This window comes from Erinaceus europaeus, chromosome 2 (genome assembly GCF_950295315.1).
Source record: "Erinaceus europaeus chromosome 2, mEriEur2.1, whole genome shotgun sequence".
In the NCBI taxonomy this organism is placed as follows: domain Eukaryota; kingdom Metazoa; phylum Chordata; class Mammalia; order Eulipotyphla; family Erinaceidae; genus Erinaceus; species Erinaceus europaeus.
In genome coordinates, this window is record NC_080163.1 from 117,932,119 (window position 1) to 117,950,824 (window position 18,706).

At 49.7% G+C, this 18,706-nt stretch overlaps 2 protein-coding genes across 12 annotated transcripts in view; one reads left to right on the forward strand and one right to left on the reverse strand.

Annotated features, from left to right (window-relative positions):
* Positions 1 to 2,609, reverse strand: part of ZNF276 (zinc finger protein 276) — a 25,192-nt gene extending 22,583 nt beyond the window's left edge. For 3 of the 7 annotated variants that reach the window (XM_060184986.1, XM_016191846.2, XM_016191843.2), the window contains exon 1: positions 2,443 to 2,572. Coding sequence is in view for 2 of the 7 variants with exons in the window: in XM_060184984.1 (XP_060040967.1) it covers positions 2,443 to 2,576 (134 nt within the window). In the remaining 5 variants the exon portion in view is untranslated. Of the gene's footprint in view, positions 1 to 1,621; positions 1,986 to 2,014; positions 2,321 to 2,442 lie in introns of those variants that run through there. The other 4 variants (XM_060184982.1, XM_060184984.1, XM_060184985.1 and 1 more) reach the window with 4 other exon arrangements.
* VPS9D1 (VPS9 domain containing 1) lies at positions 2,494 to 17,377 on the forward strand. 5 transcript variants are annotated; one of them, XM_060184978.1, is made up of 15 exons: positions 2,494 to 2,789; positions 4,243 to 4,318; positions 6,817 to 6,909; positions 7,015 to 7,186; positions 9,506 to 9,617; positions 9,690 to 9,752; positions 10,001 to 10,053; positions 10,135 to 10,222; positions 10,412 to 10,497; positions 10,808 to 11,283; positions 14,683 to 14,866; positions 15,328 to 15,536; positions 15,853 to 15,949; positions 16,319 to 16,423; positions 16,691 to 17,377. In XM_060184978.1, exons 1-15 carry the CDS (start codon positions 2,604 to 2,606, stop codon positions 16,782 to 16,784), a joined length of 2,094 nt encoding a protein of 697 aa, XP_060040961.1. In that variant the 5' UTR covers positions 2,494 to 2,603; the 3' UTR covers positions 16,785 to 17,377. The 5 variants fall into 5 exon arrangements, with proteins under 5 accessions (XP_060040961.1, XP_060040958.1, XP_060040960.1 ...); XM_060184975.1 differs by having other exon boundaries at positions 2,516 to 2,789; positions 6,820 to 6,909; XM_060184977.1 differs by having other exon boundaries at positions 2,517 to 2,789; positions 14,773 to 14,866.
* Positions 17,378 to 18,706: the final 1,329 nt, after the last annotated feature.

The following is an 18,706-nucleotide window of genomic DNA, read 5'->3' on the forward strand; positions in this document are numbered from 1 at the left end:
AAAGCAATCTTGAAAAAAGAACAAAGCTTGGTCCGGGAGATGGCGCAGTGGCTAAGGAACTAGACTCTCAAGCATGAGGTCCTGAGTTCAGTCCCCGGCAGCACATGTACCAGAGTGATGTCTGGCTCTTTCTCTCTCTCCTCCTATCTTTCTCATTAATAAAATAAATAAAATATTAAAAAAAGAACAAAGCTGGACATATGATCCCTGATATCAAAATATACTTACACTACAAAGTTACAGTTATCAAAACTGTATAATTTGATAAAATGATATGGTAGGTGCATAAAAAGAAACATATCAGTGAAACAGAATCAAGAACCCCAAAATAAACCCATGAATACTGCCTGGGAAAAGATAAGCAAAGGGAAGGGGAAAGGAAAAGAATGGTGACAAAACATATAATTAAATCAAAATTTAAAAAGGGGGGCAGGTGGCAGCACACCTAGTAGCACACATGATACAGTGCGCAAGGATCTGGGTTTAAGTCCCCGGTGTTCACCTGCAGGGTCAGAACCTTCAACAAGCAGTGAAGTAACACTGCAGGTCTCTCTCTCTCCCTCTTCCCCCTCAATCTCTCTCTATCCAATAAATAAATAAAAATAAAATTTTAAAATAATACAGGAGGTCAGGCGGTAGCACAGTGGGTTAAGTGCAGGTGGCACAAAGTGCAAGGACCTACATAAGGATCCTGGTTCCAGCCCCCAGTTCCCTACCTGCAGGGGGGTTGCTTCACAGGTGGTGAGGCAGTTCTGGAGGTGTCTGTCTCTTCCCCCTCTGTCTTCCTCTCCTCTCTCTCCTATCCAACAACAATGACAGCAATAACAATAATAACATCGATAAACAACAAGGGCAACAAAAGGGAAAAAATGGCAAAAAAGAAAAAGAGAGAAATAACAGAAAAGTGGCAGGTGGGCAGGGAAGATAGCATAATGGTTATGCAAAGAGACTCTCATGCCTGAGGCTCCAAAGTCCCAGGTTCAATCCCCTGCACCACCATTAGCCAGAGCTTAGTAGTGCTCTGGTAACTCTGTGTGTATCTTTCTCTGTCTCTTTCATTAGAAATAAGTAAAGTCGCAAAGTGCAAGGTCAGGTGTAAGGACAAGTGGTGAAACAGGTCTGCAGGTATTTTATCTTTCTCTCCCCCTCTCTGTCTCCCCTCCTCTCTCCATTTCTCTCTGTCCTATCCAACAACAATGATATCAACAATAACTACAATAAATAAATAAATAAAATATTTTAAATATATTTTAAAAATAAGTATTTTTTAAAAAAAGAAAATGACTGAGGTGGGAGGAAATCGCACTCGTGACAATACTTGTCTTTTAAATCATTATTTTATCAATGATGTGGTTCAGAAAAAGGAAAAGTTAAAAAAAGTTATCAGGGCCAACAAAATAGCTCACTCTTATAGTATGCTGCTGTGTCATGCACATTACCCAAGTTCAAGCCCAGTTTCCACTGCATTCAAAAAAGCTTTGATGTTGTGATCTTCTGAGCGCGCTCTACCTCTCTACAGAAAAAAGAGAAAAAGAAAAGGCTGGGGGGTGGGTGGTGTTGCACCTGTATGAACGCACATGTTACAGTCCGCAAATGCCCAGGTTCAAGTCCCCGTGCCCACCTGCAGAGGAAAAGTTTGCAAGTGGTGAAGCAGTGCTGCAGGTGTCTCTCCATCTCTCTCGATTTCTGACTGTCTCTATCCAATGTAAATAGATTTTTTTAAGATGCCACACACAAAAAAAGCTTGCGATGTTACTTTCATCGTACACAGCCACGGAATCACTTGAGCTGCAAATCTGGAACCATCTTCGGTCACACACCAGCTACACGATGGGAGGAAAGAGGGAAGTGGGGAAAAAAAAAAAAAAAAGACCTTCCAGGAGAGACAACGCGCTGGCTCACTGCATAATGCTGATTCTCGATGTCGGGAAGCTGAGCCCGGGGCCTCCCTGCCTCCCCGCCCGGTGAGCGGCGGGGCCCGGGTTGAGGGTTCAGCGCGCAGCCTCCTCCCCACCTCGCAGACTTGGCGCCAGGGTCACCGGGTCACCGGGTCACCGGGTCGCGGGGTCGCCGGTCTCTCCGGGCTCCGGGCCTGGTGTCCACACCGCCGCGCCAGGCCGTCGCCGCCCCTCCGCACTAAGCCCACCGCTACCCGGGTCGCAACCCCAGTTGCTGTCGCCGCCCGGGCCTCGGCCCCGTAGGCAGGAAGCGGCCCTGCTCGGCCCGGTGTTCAGCACAACTGGGCCCGAACTCGGCTGGACTGCCGGATCCGGCCGCTTAGCCCGCTCGAGTCCCGCTTCAGTCCCGCGGCTCCGCTAGGCTGAGAGAAAAGAGTCCGGTCACGAGGGGCGGGGCGAGGCGGGCAGCCCGAGGGCCCGAGGCGCGAGCTTCCCGGGGCGCAGGTCGGAGACTCGGGGCGCGAGCGCCGGCAGTTGCACTTACACGTTTGTGGTGCCGCGTGAGGAGACGGAGCGAGCGCTCTGCAGCCGGACTTCCGTCCTGCAGGTCCGCGCACCGCGGCCGAGCCGCTGGACGTGCGCCTTGGCCGTCCTCGCTCTTTCCGGAAGTGCGCTCATCTCGGTCCGATTCCTTCCGGCAGCCCGATGCTCTTGCAGACCTGCGCGAAGCGTTCCGGGACAGGACTGCCCAGCCCGCGTCTCGGCGGCTGCTGCCCCGCCCCGCCCCGCGCTATGGCGGCTGCGGCCGGGGACGGCGCGGCTAGGCCGCTGCAGGGCGCCATGAAGCTGGCCAACCGAGCCCTGGAGCTGGACGCCGGCAACCGGCCTCGGGTGAGGCAGCAGGGGGCGCCGGCCGAGAGCGGGGCGGGGGCGCGGCAGGACCCGCAGGCGCTCGGAGGGGTCCGCCTGCGAGCTGGCGGCTGCAGTCTGCGGGGAGCGAGCAGACCCCCGGGGGCCTGGGCAAGTGCAGGCGGGCAAGGCAGACCTGGAAGGGGCGAACCCCGCGAAGGTCAGCGCCGACTGTCTGTGACCAGCGAGAAGATCGGGGACCCTGCAGAGCCGCTGCCCGGGGTCCCCGCCCCGCCCCCGAAAGTCCACTGGCCCTGCCCTCCCCCACTCTGGTCACCCAGGTCCGGCTGGTGCCCCCATCAAAATTTATCTTTCTCCCACAAATGCTTTTCTTTCTTTATTTTTTAAAAATATTTATTTATTCCCTTTTTGTTGCCCTTGTTTTATTGTTGTAGTTATTATTGATGTCATTGTTGTTGGATAGGACAGAGAGAAATGGAGAGAGGAGGGGAAGACAGAGAGAGGGAGAGAAAGATAGACACCTGCAGACCTGCTTCACTGCTTGTGAAGTGATTCCCCAGTAGGTGGGGAGCTGGGGGCAGCTGGTCTTTACACTGGTCCTTGTGCTTTGCGCCACATGAGCTTAACCTGCTGTGCTACCACCACATGACTCCCCACAAATGCTTTTCTATGAGGTGATGGGAGCTGGGATGCGACACAACATAGCACAACCCCCCCCCCCGCTGCGTTAAATCCTATTATTTATTATTATTATTTTCTTTATTTATTTATTGGATAGAGACAGCTAGAAATGGAGAGGGAAGGATTTGTTAGGGAGGGAGAAACAGACACCTGTAGCACTGCTTCACTCATAAAGCTTTCCCCCTGCAAGTGGGGGCCAGGGGCTCGAACCCGGTCTTCTGTGCATTGTAACATGTGCACTCAACCAGCTGTGACACCACCTGGTCCATTTAAGTCTCATTCTTCACCTGCCCCTGAGTGGTGGCAGAAGGCCTAGCATGGACAGGGAAATTTCCTCTGGGGCTCGGGAAAGGGAGTTCCAGAAGCTAAACCAGAAAGTGGCTCTGCAACATCTTTCCCTCATTAACCTCCCTCCCAGGAAATATTTTAAGGCACTGAGTTAGTTAATAGTTCTCGAGTCACACAGGAAGGAAAAGTGCACAAATAACAGCTGCCAAGATTGCTTCCCTGTGTCCACTGAATGCAACTCTCAGTTCCTTCCTTTACTGGAGAGACAGGCCTTTAGAGAGGAAGGCCTAGCTGGCTGCCTTCAACTCTGACAAGGGTACTCTCTGGTTGAGGCAGGATGACCCCCATTAGACCCGCAGGAGTTCTGGGCTAACCATCAGGCTAGGTATCTCAGAACTATCAGAGAAGTAGCACCCTCACTCCCTGTTTCCTACTCTGGACCCAGGCAGGATGAAATCATTGACTTCTGCTGGGCTGAACCCACTGTTTCTTTTCTGGGACACAGGAGGCATATGCAGAATACCTGAGGAGCATCCACTACATCTCCCAGGTGCTACTGGAAGAAGTGGAAGTCACTAAAGGTACTGTTCTAGTCCAGTTGTCCTTCTCCTGCTAGGCACACGTGGACAGCACAGCCCTTGGTGGGTCCCAGCCCTTGTGTAGCCTGTGTATCTATTTGGTGGTAAGAGGAAAGTGAGTACATTATCCCCTTTGTCTAGAACAGGAAGAGCAGGACTGTCAAGAATGGAGATGGGCTGGGACCTGACCAAACCAGACCCTGAATCCAGTTCAGAATGGTGGCATGATGAGATGGGCACATGGAAGTGCAAGTGTCAGTGGCTTGTGTGACACTGGGAACCTTTTGGCCTGAAGGGTAGCTCATGGAGGCTTTGTAGGGATAGGCCAGCACAAAAGCTGATCTTCCAGGAGGAACCTACAGGGAAGAAGCAGGGCTTGGGGATACCCTTGAACTGTGGACCTGATAGGACTTGTTGTGTGTGTGTGTGGGGGGGGCAGTTGGTGATCCCCTAGAGCAAAGGGATAATTATAGGAGTGCTGGTGGAGGGAACAGCAAAGGGAATGGGTAAGAGACTATAAGGATGCAAGGGACAGCATGGATGGAGAGGACAGTGCAGGGTCACTGGGGCGGGGCAGTGGTGGACAGGGATAGACAGAGGGAGAAATAGATAGCATCATGGGGTCTGTGCAGTGGTGTACCTGGTTAAACACACATAGTATGAAGCACAAAGAACTGTGCAAGGATCCAGGTTCAAGCCCCTGGCTCCCTACCTGCAGGGAGGATACTTCAAGAACAGTGAAGGGGTTGGGGGGGTAGCATAATGGTTATGCAAACAGAATCTCATGCCTGAGGCTCCTAAGTCCCAGGTTCAATCCCCCGCACCACCATAAGCCAGAGCTGAGCAGTGCTCTGGTATTTCTCTGTGTGTGTGTGTGTCTCTCTCTCTGAATCTCTCTCAAAAATAAAATAAATAAAAAATTTTAAAAAAAAGAGCAGTGAAGCAGGTCTGCAGGTGTCTATCTATCTTTCTCCCTCTTTCTCCCTTTCTATCTCTCCCTCTCCTCTCAATTTCTCTCTGTCCTATCCAAAAATGGCCACCAGTGGAGCAGTGGATTCATAGTGCCAGCACCAAGCCCTAGGGAGGAGGGAGGAGGAGGAGGAAGAGGAGAAGAGTGGAAGGAGAAGCAGGAAGTGGAAGAGGAAGAAGAAAGAAGAGAAAAATAGACAGTATCATAGTGACTACTTCCAGTTTGAGATGTTCAAAGCCCAGTGGACAGAGGATCACAGCTGTCAGAATGGTGAACCATCAGGACAAGCCCTCCAGGGGCCACAGCTCAATCAAGCTGTGAGCACACCAAGCTTGAGGACTGGGATAGGGCCGAAGGGTGTTCCAGAGAGAGGCCCTGAGAGGGTTGGGAGCCCTCAAGGAAGGACATGATGTGGTGGGGAGTGAGGGCAGTTGCACTGGCTAAAACAGGGTCAGGAGGGATAGATGGTAAAGGGAATAGGGGCTATAACCCAGGACGTGGAACAGTGGATAAGGAATTAAGCTCTCGGGCTGGGGAGACATGGTTATGCAAATGACTTATGCATGAGGCTCTTAGTTCCCAGGTTCAATTCCCAGTGCCATCATAAACCAGAGATGAGCAGTGCTCTGGTAGGAATTAAAAAATTTAAAAAGGATGGCTGGAGAGATAGCATAATGGTTGTTGTTTTCGACGGGCTGGCTTCATGGGCAGGTAACAGACGACCCGGGATTCATGGCTGGGTTGTACGCAGTATCTCTTTATTCATGCAGGACGCAGCGCAATCTATACCAAGCTAAGCTAAACTAACTACTAAAAACAATCTTGTCCTTATAAATATACTAGCCCAGTAGGGTGGGAACAGGATGCGACTCAGAGAGGGTGGAGAGAAAAGTAACTGGTGAAAATCAGGGTATGACAAGGAGAGGGGTGGAGCAGGTGAGAATTCTACCACTGAACCACCAATGCCCTGGAGGGAGGGTGGTGCTTGTTAACAGAGGTTATGTAAATAGAATACAGTGTTATGTAAATAGAATGCAGAGGGGATTAAACCAAATGAAACAGAGGGGTTTTTAAAGCATACCAACAAATGGTTATGCAAAAAGACTGATGCCTGAAGTATCAATGGTCCCAGGTTCAATTCCCCTGCCCCACCATAAGCCAGAGCAGTACTCTAGTAAATAAATAAATACAAATATATATATCAAAAAAATTTTAAAAGGAGTTGAACTTTCAAGCATAAAGTCCTGAACTCAGTCTCCACCAGTATATGAACCACATTATTATCTTTTTTATTTTAATTAATTAATTTATTTTCCCTTTTGTTGCCCTTGTTGTTTTTCATTGTTGTTGTACTTATTGTTATTGATGTCATCGTTGTTGGATAGAACAGAGAGAAATGAAGAGAGGAGGGGAAGACAGAGAGGGGGAGAGAAAGACAGACACCTGCAGACCTGCAGACCTGCAGACCTGCTTCACTGCCTCTGATTAGTGACAGAAGTGATAATGAGCATTCTTGTCTCTTGCTCCCTAGAAGCTGGGGAAGGCATTTCCCCCGACACCTCAAGAATGCTCAAGCTGGCAGAGCAGTGCCTGGAGAGGGCCCAGTCAACAGCAACAAAGCTTGGTGGGTCAACAGAGGAGGGTGAAATATGGAGCCCTGTACTCACCAGGTTTTCCTGTATCTCCTTTGTGTCATGAAGCCCCTCTGTGCTGACTCTGGACTTGACAGGTCTTGCAGAGAAACCACACCCAAAGCCAGTTGGGCCAGTGACTGCTGCAGTCCCCTCACCTACCAGCCGACACCGCCGGGTATACTCTGATGAAGGGGGGAAGCTTTCTCCCTTTCTGCCACCTGAGATCTTCCAGAAGCTTCAAACTGTCAAGTCACAAAGCTCTAAGAAGTAAGAAGGGGCACACTGGAAGGTGGGCTGAGCATGGGTTTGGAGGCCTGGCAAAGTGAGCTAACCATGCTGAACTTAGTTAAATTGGATCCCAGAATAGAAATACTGTTGTGCTTGGCAGAAACAAATATAGCACCAGGGAGATAGTGAAATAGTAAAACACAGGGCTTGTATTCAGAAGATTTCCAGGTTCAGTATCTGGCACTACCAATAGCCAGGACTGCACAATTGCTGGTTTAAAAAAGAAAAATGTTGTGGTCTAGGAGGTGGCACAGTGGATAAAACATTGGACTCTCAAGCATGAGGTCCTGAGTTCAATCCCTGGCAGCACGTGTACCAGAGTGATGTCTAGTTCTTTCTCTCTCTCCTCCTTTCTCATTAATAAATAAAATATTTTTTTAAAAAGTTAAGCACAGGTGGCACAAAGCACAAGGACCAGCATAAGGATCCCAGTTCGAGCCCCTGGCTTCCCACCTGCAAGGGAGTCACTTCATAAGCGGTGAAGCAGGTCTGCAGGTGTCTCTTCCTCTCCCCCTCTCTGTCTTCCCTTCCTCTCTGCATTTCTCTCTGTTCTATCCAACAACAATGACATCAATAATAACAACAATAATAACTACAACAATAAAAAATGTAATTAAGAAAAGAAAAATGAAAAAGTAGGAGGAAGAAGAAAGAAAAGGAAGAAAGGAGCAAATATAAATTCTCTCTTGAGAAAAGTACCTTCAACTTTCTTAAATGGCTGTTACACAGTTAAATTTAAGCAAACACAAGATATTATGAGTAGCAAGGAAAAGCATAGCACTTGTATGCCCAAGACCCAGTTTACTGTGTGTGCTTAATCAAGTGTGCCACCACCTGGTCCCAGAGACCCAGTTTAATTCCTAGCATTGAATGCTCATTCACTCTCTCAATTCCCCCATTCTATCTATTTCATAAAAAATAAATATTTAAAAACAGTATACAAGGCTGGGCAGGGGCACACCTGTTTGAGCGCACACATTACTATGCACAAGGACCCAGGTTCAAGCCCCCGATCCCCTCCTGCAGGGGGAAACTTCACAAGCAGTGAGGCAGTGTCTTTCTCTCTTCTTCTTTATCTCCCCCCTCCTCACAATTTCTCTCTGTCCTATCAAAATTTTAAAAAAATAAAATAAATAAAAATAAAGGAAAAAATGACCACCAGGAACAGTGGATTCATTGTACAGGCTCCAAGCCCCAGTAGTATAAAAGAAACTCTGATGGAACAATAGCAACAGACCTACCAAAAACTTATTTTAAAATAACAGTGGTTATTTTAATAAAAAAACAAGTTTGAAGACATTCATCACAGACAAACTTCCCTCCTCAGCAACCTCCTGGCCCAAAGCCAGGCCTATGTGACCAGGAGCTCAGCTGGCAGGTGGCTTTATGGAGTACATGATTCTTCATTTTACAGGTTGCAAGCTAACATAGCTGTTGACGCACATGGTGCCTTTAAAAAGTTTCCCATGTTGCCAAACACATACCACCAGTTCTGTATTAAGAGCCTGATACCCAGCTTCTCTCCAGAAGTCAGATCTAATAATACCAGGCCCATTTTCCCAGGACAGTTCTGTCCAGACCAGCCCACTCCACTTCAATCCATTACTATTCCAGCCTGCCCTGTCACTATGTCTTTACCTTTGGGTCTCAAGAGAGATCAGGAAGGTCCAGGAGGTAGTACAGTGGATAAAGTGTTGGACTCTCAAATATGAGGTCCTAAATTCAATCCCTAGTATCCCATATGCCAAAGTGATGTGCTGGTTCTCTTTAAAAACAAAAGAGAAGGGGGTCCAGCAGTAGTGCAGCGGGTTAAGCGCATGTGGTGTGAAGCGCAAGGACTAGCATAAGGATCCCGGTTCAAGCCCCCAGCTCCCCACCTGCAGGGGAGTTGCTTCACAAGCAGTGAAGCAGGTCTGCAGGTGTCTCTTTCTCTTCCCCCTGTCTTCCCCCTCCTCTCTCCATTTCTCTCTGCCCTATCCAACAACAATGACATCAAAAACCACAACAATAATAACTACAACAACAATAAAAATAAAGGGCAATAAAAGGGAAAATAAATTTTAAAAATTAAAAGCAAAAGAGAGGATGGGGTAGATAGCATAATGTTCATACAAAAAGACTGATGCCTGAGGCTCCAAAGTCCCAGGTTCAATCCCTCACACCACCATAAACCAGAGCTGAGCAGTGCTCTGGTAAATAAATAAATAAAAACAAAAGAGAGATTGAGAGAGACCAGAGGTACCCTGAGGTCACCAGCATATTCCTTATGCCTGGACAACAGCCTGTCACCATTTGTAGGGAGCTGACACCCCTGGAAGAAGCCTCCATGCAGAATCAGAAGCTGAAGGCTGCATATGAGGCTCGGATGGCCCGTCTGGACCCCAGCCAGGCTATGCAGAAGACATCCTTGGTGAGTGCCATTGAGGAGGGTTCAGGGGAGGGAAGAGGAGAAAGAAGCTTTATTCCCACCTTTCCTTCCTAGACCCTGTCTCTGCAGCGGCAGATGATGGAGAACCTGGTGATCGCCAAAGCCCGGGAAGAGACAGTATCCTTTCTGTCCACCCTAGGTGTCCAAGGGGTAGTGACCTTGAAGGAGTAAGTAAGGGGTGGGTTGAGAATAAGTTCACAGCAGTGGGTGATGTTTAGTGGGGCAACCTTGACCTCTCCCTCTCTGAGCCTTTGCACAGGCTTTGCCCATCCCCCAGCACCCACAGCCTGCTCTCCAGCCTCCCACCAGCCACTGCACCCTATCCCTGGAGCCCCACATCCCTGGACACCTTAACCCTGCCCTAGCTGCAGAGAAAGATGGAGGAACGCCGCCTGAGGCTCCAGGAAGCTGCCAATAGGTGAGTCTCCTTCAGGCAGTGGAGTGGAGGGGTCCCTCCCACCACCCACCAACCCTAAAGCCCCAGCCCATCCTGCCCCAGGAGGTTCTGCACCCAGGTTGCCATGACTCCAGAGGAGCGAGAACAGCGAACCCTCTATGCAGCCATCCTCGAATATGAACAGGACCATGTGAGTCCAGTACAGGTCCAGCAGTTGGGGCCAGGGTGCTCCAGTCTTCCCCACTGTGGTGTTCTTGCAGGACCCCTGGGAGGGCTTGGGCAGTAAGGGGCTTGTCTTCTGGGGAACAGCTGTAGTGCAATAAGAGGGGCAGTTTATCCCTTGTAGGGGTGCTCTCCTTCAAGGTCTCTTGTTCTATAGGACTGGCCCAAGACCTGGAGGGCCAAGCTCAAGAGAAACCCAGGGGATCTGTCACTGGTGACCAGCCTGGTCTCTCACCTATTCAGGTACCCAAGACTTCTGCCCCCTCTGTTCCCCCTAGCCTGGAGATGAAAATGGTAAGGGAGCGCAGTGTTAGATGGAGCGTGGGTAGGGACTGTAGGCGCAAACAAGCACCTTATCCCTGCCTTGGTGGCCTCAGTGTTTGGTGGTCTTCTTCTGGGGTGTGTCAGTTAGACTGCCATATCCCTTTGCCATCTCTTGGTGGGTGACATCAGGATGAGACTGGGGAAGGGGCTAGAGTCCAGCAAGTAGACTGCCTCCCTTAGCCCTCTGTTGGGAAGAACCAGAGTTCCCAGCCCATTCTTGTCCCTGCAGCGTTCCCGACCACCCCATCTCACAGCTGCTGCGGAAGCTCCAGTGCTCAGTGTACCGAGTGCTCTACCCACTGGTCAGCGGTTCCCTGCCCCCTGATGCTGATGTGATGCCGGCTCCTGGATGTCGGCGACTCCGGCCATCCCAGAGTCTGCACTGCATGCCATCACCCCCAGAGCCCATTGTCCCTCGGCCCTCTGATGTGCCCCCCTCCAGTCCCCCCCAGCCCCCACTCCAGCCTGACCCCACGGAGCACAGGACAGATGACAGCCCAGCGGGGACCCCCTCAACCCTGGCTGACACCCCATCCCGCTCCCTGGACAAGGACAGTTCCTTTGAAGACCTAGAACAGTTCTTGGCAACTTCTGAGCGGTGGAGCCGGGCCTCTGGGGGACAGCCTCACCCCCAGCCCCCAGGGGTGCAGGAACCTATGCTGGAGCAGCTGAAGAGCACCGTGAGGGACATTCACAATGCGATTGGTGAGAGGTGGGAGAGTCTGTCACTGGGGGGTGGTCTAGGGAAGAAGCTAGACCTGCAGGGTCTGCCCTGGGTATGTTCCTCAAGGTAGGCTCATCCTTTATGCTCTTGGGAAAGTCAGTGGCAATGCCTCTGACTACAGGAAGCCTTATTTATTTATTTACTTTGGGTAGAGACAGAGAAATTGAGAGAAAAAGGGAAGATAGAGAGATAGAGACACGTTTTCACTGTGAAGCTTCCCTCCTGCAGATGGGAACCAGGAGCTTGAACCAGAGGCTTGTGCATTTTTTAATACTTTTATTTACGTGATGAGAGATACAGAGACGGGGAGAGGGAGACAACAGAGTACTGCTCAGTTCTAGTGTAGGGTGGTGTTGCAGATTAAACCTGGGACTTCTGGGAGTCTGGTGGTAGAGCAGCCGGTTAAACGCACATGGTGCAAAGCGCAAGGACTGGCATAAGGATCCGGGTTAGAGCCCTGGCTCCCCACCTGCATGGGAGTTGCTTCACAAGTGGTGAAGCAGGTCTGCAGTTGTCTGTCTTTCTCTCCCCCTCTCTGTCTTCCCCTCCTCTCTCCATTTCTCTCTGTCCGATCCAACAATAATGGTAACAACAACAATAATAACTACAACAATAAAACAACAAGGGCAACAAAAGGGAATAAATAAATATATATATTTTAATTTTTTTATATTTATTCCCTTTTGTTGTCCTTGTTGTTTTATTGTTGTAGTTATTATTGACGTCGTTGTCGTTGGATAGGACAGAGAGAAATGGAGAGAGGAGGGGAAGACAGAGAGGGGGAGAGAAAGATAGACACCTGCAGACCTGCTTCACCTCATGTGAAGCGACTCCCCTGCAGGTGGGGAGCTGGGGGCTCGAACTGGGATCCTTATGTCGATCCTTGCACTTTGCGCCACGTGCGCTTAACCCGCTGCGCTGCCGCCTGACTCCCAATAAATATTTTTTTAAAAAAGAAAGTCTTTGAAAAAAAAACTTGGAACTTTAGAGCCTCAGGCATCAAAGTCTTTTGCAGAATCATTTTGTTGTCTCCCCACTCTGGACCTTGTGCAATGATTGTGTTGATTGTGATATGTGTACTCAATTGGTGTACCACTACCCGGCCCCTTCTGCCTTTTTTTTTTTTAATATATTTTTTCCCTTTTGTTGCCCTTGTTGTTTTTATTTTTATTTTCATATATATGTATACATATATATATATATATATATTAAAGATTTTATTTATTTATGAGAAAGATAGGAGGAGAGAGAAAGAACCAGACATCACTCTGGCACATGTGCTGCTGGGGATCAAACTCAGGACCTCATGCTTGAGAGTCCAAAGCTTTACCACTGCGCCACCTCCCGAACCACTTACTTATTTTTTTTTTAATTACTATTTATTTATTTGTATGAGAGAGAACCAGAGTATCTTTGAACTCAGGATCTCATGCTTATAAGCCCAATACTTTATTAACTGTGCCATTTCCTGGGTCACTTGCTTTTATTGTTGTTGTAGTTATTATTGTTGTTGCTACTGATGTCATCATTGTTGGATAGGACAGAGAAATGGAGAGAGGAAAGGAAGAAAGATTGGGGGAGAGAAAGATAGACATCTGCAGACCTGCTTCACTGCTTGTGAAGCGATGCCCCTGCAAGTAGGGAGCCAAGGCTCGAACCAAGATCCTTACACTGGTCCTTGTGCTTCGTGCCATGTACACTTAACCTGCTGTGCTACCCCCCTGACTTCCGTTTGTTTTTTAATTACTTGTTTTAATGAGAGATACAGATATGGGCAGGGAGAGACAGAAAGAGATATAGGGAGGAAAGGAGAGAGAAAGGGGGTAAGAGAGACAGAAAGTCTTAGGCATGAAAGTCTTTTGTATAACCATTATGTCTTATCTCCAGCCCAAGCAAATTGCATTTTGAAAGAGTGTAGAAGGGGCTGGGAGGGGGGTCGGGTGGTAACACAGCCAGTTAAGCACACGTGGTACAAAGCGCAAAGATTGGCATAGGGACCCCAGTTTGAGCCCCCGGCTACCCATCTGAAGGCGGGTCGCTTCACAGGCAGTGAAGCAGGTCTGCAGGTGTCTGTCTTTCTCTTCCCCTCTCTGTCTTCCCCTCCTCTCTCCATTTCTCTCTGTCCTATCCAACAGCAAACAATATCAACAGCAACAATAATAACCATAACAAGGCTACAACAATAAGGGCAACAAAAGGGGGAAAAATGGCCTCCAGGAACAGTGGATTCATGGTGCAGGCACTGACCCCCAGCAATAACCCTGGAGGCAAAAAAAAATAAGAGGGCTGGGAGATGGCTCACCTGGTGGAGCACACACTTTACCATGTGCAAGGACCAGGATTCAAGTCCCTGGCCACCACATGGCAGCACTTCACAAAGGAGAAGCTTCATGAGTGGTGAAGCAGTGCTGTGGTGTCTGTGTCTCTTTCTCTCTCTGCTTCTCCTTCTCTCCCTCTCTGTCTTTTACCTTCTATTTGGAGAAGAAGAAAAAGGAAAAAAAAAAGTTAGCACATGGGCTTCCTAAAAGCTGGGGTTTAGGGTGAAAAGTGACTACAAAGTCACTTGCAAGATGGGAGGCTTTCCAGTTTTTCTGAGAGCCAGGCCCTAGTCAGATTTGTTCTCACTAAGGAGGCTCCACTGCCCTGTATCTCAGATTTTTTTTTCAGATATGCTTCTAAAAATTATCCATGTTTCCAGTTTGGTGTACAAACCTCTTTTAGAAAGAGGTTCAATGTCCTCTCACTTAGGCCTATCTCCTTGACCCCTCAGTAGAATGGGGTATGAATCTATGAGGCCCATGGAGGAGTAAGCAGGACCCCAGTTATCTACACTGGACCGAGGCCCCTTGTGCAGGAAGAGGTGACTGAAGTGAGCGGAGGGGGCCTGGCAAAGCCCCATTCAAGCCTCACCAACCCACTACCTGTTACTTTCCCCTCTCTGCTAGAGGTGAAGAAGGCAGAATTCTGACTTTTTTTTTTTTAAGGTTGACTTTTATATATATAAATTTTTATTTATTTATTTTCCCTTTTGCTGCCATTGTTTTTTATTGTTGTTGTAGTTATTGTTGTTATTGATATTGTTGTTGTTAGGACAGAGAGAAATGGAGAGAGGAGGGGAAGACAGAGGAGGAGAGAAAGATAGACACCTGCAGACCTGCTTCACCACCTGTAAAGTGACTCCCCTGCAGGTGGGGAACTGGGGGCTCAAACCAGGAACTTTATGCCAGTCCTTGCGTTTCGCACCACGTGTACTTAACCTGCTGCGCTACCACCCGACTCCTGGAATTCTGTTTTTTTTTTTTTTTAAAGGGGGTAGCAGGTGAAGGGCATTCTGAGATGCCCAGGCTGGCTGGGGGATAACCTATTGGGGCTGCCAGCAGGGCTAGAAGGCCCAGTTGCTCCCAGCACCACTATGCTCGACTGTGCTCTGGCAGATAGGCTGCTCTCGCTGATGCTTCTGGCTTTCGAAGGCCTGAACACGGCTGCCTCCAAGGACCGCTGCTTAGCCTGCATTGAGGAGCCTTTCTTCTCTCCACTGTGGCCCCTGCTGCTGGCCCTTTACAGGTACCACCCGGCTCAGGGGCCTGCTCTTTCTATTAACTTCTCACACTGAGGTATGACTTTAGATGGGTTTCAGCTGAGCAGTTTCTTGTCATCTGTTTAGACTCATCATTCAAGGTCCAGTTTCTCTACAACTGACCACTTCCATACATTTACCCACCTCACATCCCCTTCCCTTCTGGTGACCACTGTTTTGTTCTTAGAGTCTAAGAACAAAAGTCTAGTCTTTATCTTCTGCATGAGATCCTACTGTGCCGCCTCTCAGCTGACTCACCTCAGGCTGACTCATTTCAGGCATGTTCTGGTCAGTGCTGGCTGAGGTGCTTCTCAGGTTTTTCTGTTTGTGGGTCAGGCTACACCCACTGTCTTGCCACTCAGAGCTTGACCAGTTTTCCCCAGGGTAGCTTCTGCCCCTGGGGCAGGATCCTCAGGCCCAAAATGAGCCTACCCTCTCTCTGCCCCAGGAATGTGCACCGCCTGCGGGAGGCTGCCTTGAACCGAAGCATGGAGCTCTACAGGAATGCGACCCCCACAGCCATAGGCATCTCAGCTAAGCTTCTCCCGCGGGGCCCTGAGGCCTCGGGAGCTGGACTGTACCCCTACCATGCAGCAGTCCAGGAGCTGGGGCTGCTGGTTCTGGAGAGCTGTCCCCAGAAAAAGCTAGGGTGTATAGGTGAGGATGGTGGGAAAGAGGTATAATAGTGGGGGGGGGTTTGAAGAGGGGGGGGGAAGTGACGAGAGCCTGTGATTTGGGAGGAGGGAAGTTGAACATGAGTATGTAAGACAAGGTTAATCTTAGTGGGTGACTTAGAGCATGTGTGTTGACTTCTGGTGCAGATCCTCTTGTCACATGGGGTGTATCCATGGGACAGAAGGGCTAGGGGGCAGTATCTGGAAGCACTGACTGGCTCTGTCCACATGCACTTGAAGGGCTAGGCAGTGCCTAGAAGCTGTCTGGTCCTCCACCTGAAGGCACACTCTGTTCCCAGTGAGAGCACTCCGAGTCCTCTGTGCCTGTGCTGAGGAATATTTCCGGGCCCATGAGGCTGTCCCTGAGGCTGGACCCCAGCCCAGTGCTGCTGCCATGTAAGCCTGGGTGCTGGGCCTGGGAGGGCATGGGTAGGACAACTTACAGAGACCACCTACTTGGTTTCAGCCTCACAGAGCTGGTTCTGGAGAAGAGCACAACAACCCCCATGAAGGGACCATGCTTTCCCACTCTTCCAGCCCAACTGCTGATACTGAGCAATGCTCTTCCTAGATGCACTCTTGGCCCCAGCCCCAGAGAAGTGTCCCTCCACTCCACTCTCCCAGAGAGGGGAACCTGAATCCACTCCAGCCCCTAGTATGGGTAGGCTAAAAGGGTGCAAGAAGGGTGGCCCGGAGCAAAGCTGGGGAGCTGTGGAAATTTGGGGGGTTGAGCAGCTCAACCCACCTACTCACCTCTGCCGACAGTGGTGCTGATGATCTGCTGCCCATCCTGTCCTTCGTGGTGCTGAGAAGTGGCCTACCCCAACTTGTATCGGAGTGTGCAGCCCTGGAGGAGTTCATCCATGAAGGGTAGGAGCCCCAGGCTACGTTGGACCAGTGTGGGGGCCAACAGTGTATCACGCACACAGGCTGAGGACTGTGCCTTGAGCAGTATCAGCTGGGGAATGGGCGCTCTCATACACCTGGCAGGCCCACCTCACCACCAGCCTTCCTGACAATAGCTGTGGGACCTCAGTCTTCTAGTCCTCCCCCATGAGGACAGAAGCCCCTTCCCACTCTGGGCGCCTCCCTGAATCCCCTTCAGGTGACAGGCTGTCTGTGCCCTCCTCCTTGCAGGTACCTGATTGGAGAGGAAGGCTATTGTCTGACCTCACTGCAGAGTGCACTGAGCTACGTGGAGCTGCTGCCCCGCGGGGCCCTGGGCAAGTAGTGGACAAGAACAGGAACTCCCCCACCCCCAGGACTGAAATTCAACCCAACACTCCCTCTTTCACATCTGTTCCTGCAGAAGGGGCTGAACTGGATCAGCTTCCAGGAAACAAACTTCTCTTTCTTGACTCAGGCTCTGTGACAGATCCTAGGCAAGAAAGCCAGAACTACAGGCTCCTCCCAGTTGTGCAAGCAAACCACTGAGGGACAGCTCAGTCCAGCCTAGCAGGCCAACGGAGCTGTAAACCTAACTGGTTCTCATCTTGCCCATTCTCTGATGGTAAACACTAGCCAGCTTCTTCTGGATTCAATGACAGTCTGCCTCTCCCCAGAGACTGGGGGCAGATGGTTTAAGATTGTGCTCGGACCATTCTCCCCTAGAGGTCCAGGCATCCCCAGGAAACCTCATTGTTTGGGGTGGTGCCCACCACCCTTGTGTCCTTGGCAGTGGGCATTAGACATCCCAGGATTCCTGACCATGTCTCACCACACATACCTTTCCATTTGGTGTGAAGTTGAGGGTCAGTGCCTGTCATGATCCACTCCCAATTCTGACAGGGATAAAAATAAAGAAATGACAGTATCTTTCTGCAAGTAGCTCCCTTGCTCCTCATACTCCTGACTAGACTGAGCACAGGCACCATCTTCTGCTAATCAGCATGAGCCAGACTGTCCCAGAGACCCCAAGATAGATGATAAGGACTCCTAGATTCACCTGCACTGGAGGATAGGAGCCAGCATTCACATCCAAGACAAGCCTTCCTGCCCAGACCCTCTGCACTGTTATGAGGACTCCTCACCACCACCCAGAATACTCTTTAGGACCTAGTAGTTTGCAGACAGGGCCAGGGTCACATGTCATCACTGGCAGGACCTACATATCTTGGGAATCATCTTTCTTTTTTCTTACTTTATTAGGGGGCTGGGCAGTGATGCACCCAGTTAAGAGCACATAGTACTAAGTGCAAGATCCAGCACAAGGATCTGTGTTCAAGCCCCTTGGTCTTCACCTGCAAGGAGGATGCTTTGTAAGTGGTGAAGAAGGTCAGCAGGTCTGTCTTTCTCCCTCTCCCCTCTCAATTTCTCTCTATCCTAGCCAATAAAATGGGAAAAACGGTCTCCAGGAGCACTGAATTTATACTGTGCTGGCACTGAATCCCAGTGATATCCTTGGAGACAAAAAATTAAAATAAAATAGGGCCTAGGTAGTGGTACACCTGGTTGAGTGCACATTACAATGCAGGGACCTGAGCTTGAGACCCCAGTCCCTACCTGCAGGGAGAAAGCTTTGCAAGTGGTGAAGCAGGGCTGCAGGTGTCTGTCTCCTCCTTCCCTCTCGATTTCTAGCTGTCTCTATTCAATAAATAAATGAAAATTGAAAGAAATAAGATAATTTATTTAGGATAGAGACAGAAATTGAGAGGGAAGGGGGAGATAGGGAAAGAGATACCTGTGGGACTGCTTCACCACCTGTAGGTGGGGACTGGAGCTTGAACCCAGGTCCTCATACACTGTGACTGTGTGTGCTCTACCAGGTGTGCCACCACCTAACCTCCTTCATCTTTTTTTTTTTTCAATTCATTTGCTTCACGACTCACAAGGCTTTCCTCCTGCAGGTGGGGACCGGGGGTCTCGCACCCAGGTCCTGTGCCCTCAATCAGGTACACCATCGCCTAGCTCCATTTCATCTTTCTTCTCTAAGTGAGGTACATGCAAACAAGACTTGAGCAGTGGTTGTATGACTCATGAAGAGGAGAGAGGCTCTCAGATGATCCCCCATCCCCCAACTTGTTATTTAACTTAAAAAAGGGGTTGGGGGGCTGCTGTGGTGCATAAAAGGATTCACAGTGTGGAGCTGGGAACTGATTTAAACAATACAAGGTTTATTAGGGTGAAACAGGTAAAAGGCAAAATAAGCATTTA